Source organism: Pristiophorus japonicus, chromosome 11 (assembly GCF_044704955.1).
Source record: "Pristiophorus japonicus isolate sPriJap1 chromosome 11, sPriJap1.hap1, whole genome shotgun sequence".
Taxonomy (NCBI): domain Eukaryota; kingdom Metazoa; phylum Chordata; class Chondrichthyes; family Pristiophoridae; genus Pristiophorus; species Pristiophorus japonicus.
Genome location: NC_091987.1, coordinates 126408628 through 126421207, shown reverse-complemented (window position 1 = coordinate 126421207; position 12580 = coordinate 126408628). Strand labels below are relative to the sequence as shown.

The 12580-nt window shown below is 47.0% G+C and overlaps 1 protein-coding gene across 1 annotated transcript in view; it reads left to right on the top strand.

Annotated features, from left to right (window-relative positions):
• The window catches only part of rnaseh2b (ribonuclease H2, subunit B), a 58784-nt gene extending 48047 nt beyond the window's left edge, over positions 1-10737 (top strand). The window contains exon 11 of the mRNA XM_070894009.1: positions 10395-10737. Within this exon, the coding sequence (XP_070750110.1) occupies positions 10395-10508 (114 nt within the window). The 3' untranslated portion in view covers positions 10509-10737. The remainder of the gene's footprint in view (positions 1-10394) is intronic.
• The last annotated feature ends 1843 nt before the right edge of the window (positions 10738-12580 follow it).

Genomic DNA, 12580 nt, shown 5'->3' with positions numbered 1-12580 from the left:
GTATTATGAGAAAGACAGCTAAGTATTGGAGAGGGTGCAGTGAAGGGCAACTAAATTAATGAGGAGAGCTCTAGGTGTTAGGAATGTTTACACCAGAGAAGAGAAGGCTTACGGGTGGCCTAGAATTATAGAATCATACAGCGCAGAGGGAGGCCATTCAGCCCATTGTGCCTGTTCTGGCTCTTTGAAAGAGCTGTCCAATTAGTCCTACTCCCCTGTTCTTTCCTCATAGCGCTGCAAATTTTTCCTTTTGGTGTATATATCCAGTTCCCTTTGAAAATTACTAGTGCAAGTACTTCCAACACCCTGCCAGGTAGAAATATTTAAGATCCTAGAAACAACATAAACATGATTATCATAGTCACAGCTTCTACAAGAGGGCACAGCCTTAAACTTAGGAGAGTGAAAAGACAGTTTAGATTTGATTGCCTTATGTAGAAGATAAGTGGCACGCTTGGGAGGAACAAGTGACTTTGGACCGATGGTTCCCAAAGCTCTCCACCACTGGGATTTTCCTGGTGTCATGTCTGTTGTAGACTAACTGATAGAGATTGATTGCCATGATTAGTCAACAACAACAACATGGTTTTTCCCTATGCTCCTAATCAACAATGTTTGAGTAGAAGTGACAGCTTGTACAAAACAAGGGAACTGCTGATAGCAAGTCTTGCCTTTTCTCAGGTATTTAGTACTATACCGAACTGTGGAGGTATTGTAGAAATTACACACACGTACGTTGTAGATCAGTGCACATTTGCATTATCAATGTGATGAGACTGGTGAGTAAAGTATTACAGGGTATTTGTATAATTGTTTTGCTTGCCTGCGACACGAATAAATAATCCTTAACTCACTCCCGTATCTCTTGATCTCAAAGGGGAGGATTGGGAATTTGTTCGGTCGAAAATTCTGGGTGCGCACGGACCCGGTGAGGTCTCGCAAAGGCCGGTTTTCGGGGCGCGATGCACATGTGCCGAGAGCCAGCTTTTCCGATCTGTCAAAATTTCTTTAGACAGATCCTCTGCATCCCCGGGAGAAGCACATCCACGCGGGAGAGATTGCGCTATTTGCCCAACTCTTGCCCAGCTAATGTCCTTCAAACTTTTACGTCTGGTAAAAGCAAGCACGTAGCCTACTTTTACCAGCGTAAAAGTTTTAAAACATAGAAACCTTAAATTTAATCACTCATTTTTACATTAAAAACCTTGTCCATTAAGGTAAGTTTATTTTTAACCCTATTAAAACACATTTTTTTTTTAAAGTTTTTAATTAAAAATGTTCTAAAACATTTAATTATATTCAATTTCAATTAATTTTAAAGGTTAGTTTTTTTTACATTTTGTGCTGTGTTTCTTGTTTTAGAGGGGTTTTCTTACTGATAGTAATGGGAGCTTGTACAAACATAGTTCCTATTATCAATGAGAATACTACCTAGTGATTGGAGGTGCATTTGTACGTAAAAGACATCGTTCTGTGTGCTGCGCAGCGAATGAAGGCCTCCGACCGGAATCCTACGTTCCTCCGGGACCTACAGGTATTTTCGTAGATATTTTGCGGGTCCAAGGCGTTCATCCAAAGGAAGCCTCCGACCGCAATTTTCGGCCCGTTATTCCTGGCTACAAGGTATTCAGGAAAGATAGAACACCAAAGCTAGAGCTTCCTGGATGACTAAATATATCGATATTAAAAGGGAAAGAAGGAGGGGCATGGGTGGCAGTATTGATCAAAGAAACTTATAGCACTGGAAAGGAATGATGTAGTTGAGGGATCAAAGACAGAATCTATTTGGTTAGAATTAAGGAACAATAAAAGAGCTATTATGCTGTTGGGTGTATACTATATGCCATCAAATCGTGGGAAGGAGATAGAGGAACAAATTTGCAGGCAAATTACAGAAAGATGCAAGAACTATATAGGGCAGTGATAATGGGGAACTTCAATTATCCTAATATAGACTGGGATAATAACAGTGCAAAGGGCAAAGAGGCAAGGAGTTCCTGTGTGTACAAGATAACTTGCTTGCTCAGTGTGTTTCCAGCACAATGAGGAAGGAAGCAGTGCTGGGTCTAGTTCTGGGGAATGAAGTGGTGCAGCATTTCAGAATATCATCAGCTTTATAATAGTTATGGAAAAGGACAAGGAGCAATCAAGCATAAAAATACTTGGAGGAGGGCTAATTTCAGTGAGGTGATCTGGCCCAGGTAGATTGGAATGATAAATTGGTAGGCAATCTCCTTTATAGAGGAAATAGTTTGGGTACAGAATAAAAACATTCCTATGAGGGGAAAGGAAGGGCATCCAAAGTGAGGACTCCCTTTGTAGGCATTAAAATGAGACAGAAAAGGAGGCTACGACAATTGGAAGGTTCTTACTACAATAGAGAACCATGCTGAATATAGAAAGTACAGAGATCTCAAAAAGGGAATGAGAGGGTCAAAGAGAGAGTATGAGAATAGATTAATAAAAGGGAACCCAAAAGTCTTTTATAAACATATTAAAAGGACATTGAAAGGAAGGGTGGGGCTGATTAGTGACCAAAAGGAGATCTACTTGTGGAGGCAGAGGGCATGGCTGAGATACTAAATGAGTACTTTGCATCTGTCTTCACTAGAGAAGATGCTGCCAATGTAGCAATAAAGGAGGAAGTTAGTAGTGATATTGGATAGGATAAAAAAAAATAAAGAGGGATGTACTTAAAAGGTTGCCGGTACTCAAAGTAGAAAAGTAACTTGGTCCAGTTGGGATGTATTCCTGGTTACTGAGGGAAGTAAGGGTGGAAATTGTGGAAGCTCTGACCACAATCTTCCAATCCTCTTTGGATATGGGTGCGGTGTCAGAGGACTGGAGGATAGCAAATATTACACCCCTGTTCAAAAAGGGGGAGATGGATAAACTCGCCAACTACAGGCCAGTTAGCCCAATGTCAGTGGTGGGAAATCTTTTAGAGACATTAATCCGGTGCAAAATTAATTGGAATTTGGAAAAGTATGGGCGAATAAATTAAAGTCAGTACAGGTTTGTGAAAGGAAAATTGTGTTTGACTAACTTGATTAAGTTCTTGGATGAAGTAACGGAAAGGGTTGATCAGGGTAGTGTGGTTGATGTTTTGAAGATGGACTTTCAAAAGGCATTTGACAAAGTACCAAATAATAGACTTGTAAACAAAATTAAAGGGACAATGGCAGTGTGGATAACAAGTTGGCTATGGGACAGAAAGAGAGTAGTGGTGAACAGTTGTTTTTCAGACTGCAGGGAGGTATACAGTAATGTTCCCCAGGAGTTGGTATTTTTTGATATATACTAATGACCTGGATTTGGGTATACAAGGCATAAGTTCAAAGTTTGCAGATGGCACAGAACTCGGAAATGTAGTAAACAATGAGGAGGATAGTGACAGACTTCAGGAGGACATAGCCAGACTGGTAAAACAGGCAGACGCACAGCAGATGCAATTTAATGTAGAGAATTGGGAAGTGATGCATTTTGGTAGGAAGTATGAACAGCAATGGCCCGAAAATTGCGGTAGAGACTTCACAAAGGTGGATGCCTCCGACGGAAATGTTTCTATGAAAATACCTGGTGGTCCTGGAGGAATGTAGATTTGCACTCCAAGGCCTAGCTGCACAGTCCAACGTAAGGGTCCACGTATTCCAAGAACGTATGCGTATCCTGGGATCACGTGGGCCTGGACCACCAATCACAATCACATTCATAGTAATGGGAGCTCAATGAGAATACCCCGAAAATCAAATAAAACACCAACATCAATTTTTTTTAAACATTTAAATTAATATTGCATTAAATTAAATGTTGTAGAGAAACATTTTTTTTTTTGAAATTTAAAAAAAATCTTTTAATAGTGTTAAAAATAAACTTGCCTTCATGGACAAGGTTTTTACTATAAAAATAAGTAATAACATTTAATTTTTCTATCTTTTAAAACTTTTACACTGATAAAAAGCTTTTACCAGGCGTAAGAGTTTGAAGGACACTCGTTGGGCAAATAGCACAATCTCTGCCATTTTGACAGATCACAAAACACGGGTTCTTGGCACATGCACGTTGCATGCCGAGAACTGACATTTGTGAGGCCTCTTCGGGTGCGCACACACATCGTACATACCTGGAGAAGCCGCAATCTTTGGGCCAATATAACCAAATGGTACAGTTTTAAAGGGGGTGTAGAAACAAAGAGAGTTTTTGGTGTATGTGCAGAAATCTTTGAAGTTAACAGGACAAATTTCGAAGGCTGTTTTTTTTTATTAAAAGAAAAAGCATATGGGATCCTTAGCTTAGTTAATAGAGTATAAAATCAAGGAAGTTATGCTAAACCTTTTTTAAAAAAAAACCACACTGGTTAGTCCTCAGCTGGATTTATGGCGTCAAGTTTCGGGCCGCGCCTAGAACGGCGCAGCCCCGCGAGCCACGCCTGATTTCCGTGCTCAAAACCGCGCCGAAAACTTACCTCGGTATTCTCCCCTCCCTCAGGATGATCCAGGCCCTCGGCGCGACGCAGCACGAGCTGTGGGGGGTGGAGCCAGTTCCTGGCGCTGAAAACAGTGCCGGGACCGCTGCACATGCGTGCTACAGTGTGTGTACATGTGCGGTAACTCTAGGCACCCGAGGCTGTGTGGGAGGGGCCCGAAGCACGCCGCCCCTAGCCCTGGCCGAATGAGCTCACTGGGGCGGCGAAGATTCACCCCCCGCGTTCAGCTACCACCCCCTCTAGCTCTCTCCCGCGCGCCCCCCCAGCTCCTGCTCTGCTGCCTGCCGTGCCCCAGCCTCCCCCCACATCCCCCTTCTCCGCTGCCTGCCGCTCCCCCCCAGCTCTTGCCCCGCTCCGGCTCTTCCCCCTCTCTTCAGGTCCGCTCCGCTCACTCTTCACGTCTTTGGCGGGGCCCGCCCGCCCGGCATCTTGCTGGGGACGGGCCCTGCCCAAAGTCTTCGGCCTGGCTTCTTCTCATTGGCCAGGCTCGTTCAGTCTCCTCCCTCTCCCTCCCTCCCTCTCCTCCCCCCCCCCTCCTCTCCTCCTCCCCCCACTCCCTCCCTCTCCTCTTCCCCCCTCCTCTCCTCTCTCCCCTCCGTCCCTCACCTCTTCCCCCTCCCTCCCTCTCCTCTCCCCTCTCCCTCCTTCCCTCCCTTTCCTCTCCCCCCTCTCCTCTCTCCCTCCCTCTCCTCTCCGCCCTTTCCTCTCTCCCTCCTCTCTCCCTCCTTCCCTCCCTCTTCCCACTCCTCCCCCTGCTCTTCCCTCCCCCCTGCTCTTCCCTCCCCCCTCCTTTCCCCTCCCTCCCACTCCTCTCCCCCCCCCTCTCCTCTCCCCTCTCCTCTCCTCTCTCCTCTCCTCTCCTCTCCCTCCCTCTCCTCTTCTCCCCCTCTCCTCTCCTCCCTCCTCTCCTCCCTCCTCTCCTCTCCTCCCTCTCCTCTCTCCCCTCCCTCACTCTCCTCTTCCCCCTCCCCCCTCTCCTATCCTCCCTCTCCTCTTCCCCCTCCCTCCTCTTCCCCCTCCCTCCTCTTCCCCCTCCCTCCTCTCCCCCCTCCCTCCTCTCTCCCCTCCCTCCTCTCTCCCCTCCCTCCTCTCTCCCCTCCCTCCTCTCTCCCCTCCCTCCTCTCTCCCCTCCCTCCCTCTCCTCTCTTCCCCCCTCTCCTCTCCCCCCCTCTCCTCTCCCCCCCTCTCCTCTCCCCCCCCCCTCTCCTCTCCCCCCCCCCTCTCCTCTCCCCCCCCCCTCTCCTCTCCCCCCCCTCTCCTCTCCTCTCCCCCCCTCCCTCCCTCTCCTCTCCCCCCTCTCCTCTCTCCCCTTCCTCCCTCTCCTCTCTCCCCTCCATCCCTCTCCTCTCCCCCCTCCCTCCCCTCTCCCCACCCCTCTCCTCTTCCCCCCCTCCCTCTCCTCGCCCCCTCCCTCTCCTCTCCTCCCTCTCCTCTCCTCTCTCCCTCCTTCCCTCTCCTCTCTCCCTCCTTCCCTCTCCTCTCTCCCTCCTTCCCTCCCTCTCCTCACCCTCCCTCCCTCTCCTCTCTCCCTCCTTCCCTCCCTTTTCCCCCTCCTCTCCCCTCCTCCTCTTCCCCCCACTCCTCTCTCCTCCCTCCCTCCCCTCTCCTCTCCTCTCCCCCCTCTCCTCTCTCTCTCCTTCCTTCCCCCCCTCTCCTCTCCCTCCCTCCCTCTCCTCTCTCCCTCCTTCCCTCTCCTCTCTCCCTCCTTCCCTCCCTCACCTCACCCTCCCTCCCTCTCCTCTCCCCCCCTCTCCTCTCCTCTCCCCCCCCCTCCTCTCCTCTCCCCCCCCCTCCTCTCCTCTCCTCTCCTCTTCCCCCCCCTCTCCTCTCCTCTCCCCCCCTCCCTCCCTCTCCTCTCCCCTTCCTCCCTCTCCTCTCCCCCCTCCCTCCCTCCCTCCACTCTCCGCCCCCTCCTCTTCCCCCACCCCTCCCTCTCCTCCCACCCCTCCCTCTCCTCTCCCCCACCCCTCCCTCTCCTCTCCCCCCTCTCCTCTCTCTCCTTCCTTCCCTCCCTCTCCTCTCCCTCCCTCCCTCTCCTCTCTCCCTCCTTCCCTCCATTTTCCCCCTCCTCTCCCCCCCTCCTCTTCCCCCCCTACTCCACTCCCCTCCCTCCCTCTCCTCTTCCCCCCTCCCCCCTCCTCTCTCCCCCTCCCCACCTCTCCTCTCTCCCCTCCCTCTCCTCTCCCACCCCCCCACCTCTTCTCTCTCCCCTCCCTCTCCTCTTCCCCCCCCCTCCTCTCTCCCCCCTCCCTTGCCTTGTTAGACCCCCCCAAATGCATTACTCCACACTTATCGGGATTGAATTCCATTTGCCACTTTTCTGCCCACCTGACCCGTTCATTGATATCTTCCTGCAGTCCACAGCTTGCTTCTTCATTATCAACCACACAGCCGATTTTAGTGTCATCTGCAAACTTCTTAATCATACCTCCAACATTCAAGTCCAAGTCATTGATATATACTACAAAAAGCAAGCGAAACTGTGGTTATTTTCCTTAGAGCAGAGAAAGTTTAGAGGAGATTTGATAGAGGTGTTCAAAACCATGCATGATTTTGACAGAGTAAATAAGAAGAAATTGTTTCCAGTGGCAGAAAAATCAGTAACCAGAGGACATAGGTTTAAGATGATGGGCGAAAGAACGGGAAGTGACATGAGGAAAACAACATTTTACACAGCAAGTTGTTGTGATCTGGAATGCACTGCCTGAAAGGAGCAGGTGTGAGGTGGAACAGATTCTACAGTAACTTTCAAAAGAGAAGTGCTTAAATACTTGAGAGGGGAAAAAATTGCAGGGCTGTGGGGAAAGAGCGGGCGAGTGGGACCAACTGGATAACTCAACAATCCGGCACAGGCATGATGGGCTGAATGGCCTCCTTCTGTGCTTTATGCTCTATGATTCTATGATTTCTCCTTCATCCACCAGTCCAAGATAATCTTGAATGTTGACATGGGGGTATATTTCTTCAGGTCTTCTCTCCTTCAGCTCATCATCATAGGCAGTCCCTCGAAATTGAGGAAGACTTGCAAAACTCTTTTTTTTTTTAAAGTTCTTAGGTGACTGAACAGTCCAATACGGGAATTACAGTCTCTGTCGCAGGTGGGACAGACAGTGGTTGAAGGAAAGGGTGGATGGGACTGGTTTGCCGCACGCTCCTTCCACTGCCTGCACTTGATTTCTGCATGCTCTCGGCGATGAGACTCGAGGTGCTCAGCGCCCTCCCGGATGCACTTCCTCCACTTAAGGCGGTCTTTGGCCAGGAATTCCCAGGTGTCGGTGGGGATGTTGCATTTTATCAAGGAGGCTTTGAGGGTGACCTTGAAACGTTTCCTCTTTCCACCTGGGGCTCACTTGCCGTGTAGGAGTTCCAAGTAGAGCGCATGCTTTGGGAGTCTTGTGTCAGGCATGCGAACAGTGTGGCCTGCCCAGTGGAGCTGGTCGAGTGTGGTCAGTTCTTCAATGTGTGGAATGTTGAGGACGCTAACGTTGGTGCACCTGTCCTCTCGGGATTTGCAGGATCTTGCGGAGACATCGTTGGCGGCATTTCTCCAGCAATTTGAGGTGTCTGCTGTATATGGTCCATGTCTCTGAGCCATACAGGGGGGCAGGTATCACAACAGCCCTGTAGACCATGAGCTTGGTGGCAGATTTGAGGGCCTGATCTTCAAACGTTCTTTTCCTCAGCTGCCGAAGGCTGCACTGGTGCAGTGGAGGCGGTGTTGAATCTCGTCGTCAATGTCTGCCCTTGTTGATAATAGGCTCCCGAGGTATGGAAAGTGGTCCACATTGTCCAGGGCCGCGCCGTGAATCTTGATGACTGTGGGCAGTGCTGTGTGGCGGGGTCAGGCTGGTGGGAGGACCTTTGTCTTACGGATGTTTAGTCTAAGGCCCATGTTTTCGCATCCTCGGTGAAGATGTTGACGATGGCTTTGAGTTCAGACAATGTGCGCAGATGCATGCGTCGTCCACGTACTGCAGTTCAACGACAGAGATTGGGACGGTCTTGGATCTGGCCTGGAGGCAATGAAGGTTTGAACAGGTTCCCACTGGTTCTGTAGTTTAGTTCCACTCCAGCGGGGAGCTTGTTGAGTGTGAGGTGGAGCATTGCAGCAAGGAAGGTCGAGAAGAGGTTTGGCGCGATGACACAGCCCTGCTTGACCCCGGTCGGACATGGATTGGGTCTGTGATTGATCCATTGGTCAGGATCATGGCTTGCATGTTGTCGTGGAGCAAGCAGAGGATGGTGACAAACTTTTGAGGGTACCAAAATGGAGGAGGATGCTCCATAGCCCCTCGCGGTTGACAGTGTCAAAGGCCTTCAGGTAGCCTGACTTCAAATACCCTTATTGATTTCTTTCAAACCACATTAGAATTGGATAACGTCCCAATAGGTTGGAAAGTAGTGACTGTAACCCCTTTGTTTAGCTAGGGACAAATCTTCAAATTACAGACCTTTTGAGTCTTGCCTTGGTTGTGGGGAACCAGTTGAAACTGTGATGTGTGGTAGCATAAGGGAAGGGAAGGGAAGAGATATATGAGAAAAGGTTCAGAAGAGTCAGGTCATGTTTGGCCAATTTCCTGGATTTTTCTGAGAATATAACAGATGTGGTCGATAGGGGTGAAGTGCACCACACCTCAACAAGGATATATTGGCCTTGGTGTGGCTACAGCGCAGATACAACAGCGTGATAAATTATGATGACAAGTTGCACAAACTAGGCTTATATTACTATGAGTTTAGAAGATTGAGGGATGATCTAATCAAGTTGTTTGAAATGATGAAGGGTTCTGATAGGGTAGTTACAGAGAAACTATTTCCTCTGGTGGGGAAAGCCAGAACAGCAGGGGCATAATCCCAAAATTAGAGCTAGGCCATTTAAGAATAAAATCGGGAAGCACTTTTTCACACAAAGGGTAGTGGAAATCTGGAACTCTCTCTTACCACCCCCAGCGCACCAACCCCAATGGCTGTAGATGCTAGGTTTTCAAGACTGAGATCGACTGATATTTGTTAGGTAGGGGTATCAAGGGATATGGAGCCAAGGCGGGTTAATGGAGTTGAAGTATAGATCATCCATGATCGAATTGAATGGCGGAACATGCTTGAGTGGTTAATAGTCTACTCCTGTTTCTATGTTCTGATTTATATATAGGGCCAATAAATACAAAAGCAAGAAAGTGAATTTGTACAGGACATTGGTTAGGCCAAAGATGGAATGTTCTGGACATCCCATTAAATGAAGAATATGAGCCCCATGGAAAGGGTTCAGTGGGGTGAAAGGTTATAGTGAATGAATAACATTTGGGGCTATTTTCACTGTGACAGAAGGTTGAAGAGGGATCTAATACTGATTTTCAAAACTGTGAAAGGTTTGGAGGGGCTAAATGACAACTGATGTTTTTTCCATTGGTTGGCAAAGCAGTAACAAGAGGGCACAGGTTAGGATTATCTGGAAGAATTTTCCTTTCACAAACAGGGTTGTTAGAACATTGAATACTTTACCCACAAGTGACTATTGAGGCAGAGATCATGACTTTATTTGGAAGGGAGTTGTAAGTATTTGAAAAGGAAGATTATACGATGATCTGGAGAACATACCTTATCAAATCCCTTTATCATTTTAACAGCCTGATTCGATCATCCCTCAATCTTCTTTATTAACCTGATAATAGAATGGTCAACTCTGCTGTCAATTATATAACTTGTATTTCCAAGAGTTGCATTATACCGAACACTTCAATTGATACAGTAAATAGATACTCCACAGCAATTGATTAAATTGATTGATTTAATTAATTTAATCAACATGAAACTCTGGACTGGTACTATACTTTGAGAGCTTTAAACAATGTAATTTAAGTTCTGACATTTTTTTACAGTAATGTTGACTGTTGCTTTTTCCCTTTAGCCCTCCAAGATGACAGCTGCACAGAAATCCTTGGCAAAGGTTGACAAGAGTGGAATGAAAAATATATCTGCTTTTTTCACGGCAAAGAACAAAGGGACAACTAAGACACCGTAACTTTTTGATGGATTCTTTCTGGATTTTTTTTAAAACAAAATTATATTGTTTTTGTTTTTGTCGGGTTGCATGTTTTTGCACTTCCCTGTATTATTGTAATCGTAAGTAACAAACTGGTTTATTATTTACTATTGCTAAATTACACTATACCCCAGGACAGGCAGATTGTAGGCACGGCGACAATTTTTACTGTTTGAATATATCTACAATTAAAGATTTTGTTACTTTATGACGCGTCTCGGACTGTACTATATGATTTTAAATTGGGTCGCAATCCCACCACCATCATTTTAAGGTCGGCCAACATGGCTTTGAACCGCTCACCCATTCTCAGCCTCCTGCTTCAACTTGTGAGTCTCTGTGGTTCCTGGCTCAGCCCCCAGTTTTACTGTCATTTCCAAGGAAATCCCGGACGTGGCAAATGGGCTCCCTGACCGATTTTTCCAATTTCAGAGATACACCGAGGAACAAGGGGAACTTCAATGTGAAATCCCATTCCTTGTGTCTATGTTGAACTGTTGGTCAGTTTCCTTCTTATTGATTAAATATTTGCCTATTTTTAGTCATTCTGAGAGACGCTTGCATAAGAATAACTTTAACCACAGAACAAGTGCATTTTAAAACAAGTCACAAACCTATTGACAAACTTGGCTCTAAGAAGTGCCCCTGCTCCCCACAGCAGCATGACCCACTCTCCTAAAGCTCCTTCAGCCCTGGATCAAAGTCCTTCCCCACTTTTCTACTCTCCTTGAATTCCAGTCCAAATGTTCAGGATTGTGCAGTAGAAAAAAAGTATTGCCAAAACAAACGTGGAAAGGAAAGGGACTCTACTCTGAGTTAAGGATGAGAGAGAGGGAGACTCTTGAGTTAAGGGAAGAGGAATCAGGAGCAAATACCTAGTGAGGTGGAGCGCGAGGATTTGACAAGAGAAAGAAAGGGTGGAGGAAGACTTGAGTGGGAAGATGTAGAAAGAAATCATTTGCATTCATATAGCTCCTTCCATCACCTCCGGACATCCCAAAGCACTTTACAGCCAATGAAGTGTACTTTTGAAGTGGAGTCACTGTAGGAAGAGAGAGGGGAATGCCGTGTTGTGGAGGCAGGAGAGTATTCAGCATCTTTGACTATTGAGAGTGAGAAGGAAGGTTTCTTTTGGGGTTTAGCAACGCAAGTCCCAGTTCACCATGGGTTCACAGGGAGGCTCACTCCGACTGCCTGCCTGTGTTTCGCAGCCTCAGGCGTGCCTGGGCAGCCCTGGAGAGAGATCACACGGTCTCCACCGAAACACTCGAGCCATTCCACGATCGGTGAGCACCTCAATGACCATCATCGATGACCAGGACAAGATCATAATTTAGTTCATTTTAACTTTCAGCATCTTTTCCTTGGAACGCACCATCTGTGGTAACTTTGTATTTGCGGTTCCCTCCTCTTGGATGGGCACTTGCAGTGATGTTGCTATTGGTCTATTTCAAAATAGTCCCATGAGCGACACCAGTTGAGTTCTGCCAATATTGTAAAAGGACTGTAAAACGAACAACGCCTATGACCAAATAAATGACCTCCAAAATAGAATTGACCTTAAGTGTAAGAAAAAAAAAATTGGGGGGTGGGTTGGGGGGGGCAAATTCTCCCCATCTCTGTGTGAAAGGAATGTATAAATAAAGATGCATGTTGCCAGTACTGAAGGGCTCTGCAAATTTTTTGCCTCATGAATCCCTGTACCTTTTTTTCTTTCAGAGCTGCTCTGGTCATGGGATCATCAGTCTGGGAATCACCAATAGTGTCTCAGCACAACTATATTCATTTTATGAGGAGTCCAGAACTTTGAATGAGCCTGAGGCGCCCATTCAGGGATTCTTGTGCCCGTAAGAGAACTCGGACAGATAGACAGATTTGCATCTATATAGTGTCTTTCACAACCTCTGGACGTCCCAAAGCACTTTACAGCCAATGAAGTATTTTTGGACTGTAGTCACTCTTGAAATGTAAGAAACACAGCAGCCAATTTGCCAGCAAGTTCCCACAAAAAAAATAATGTGATAATGTCCAGATGGGTTTTTATCTGGTTT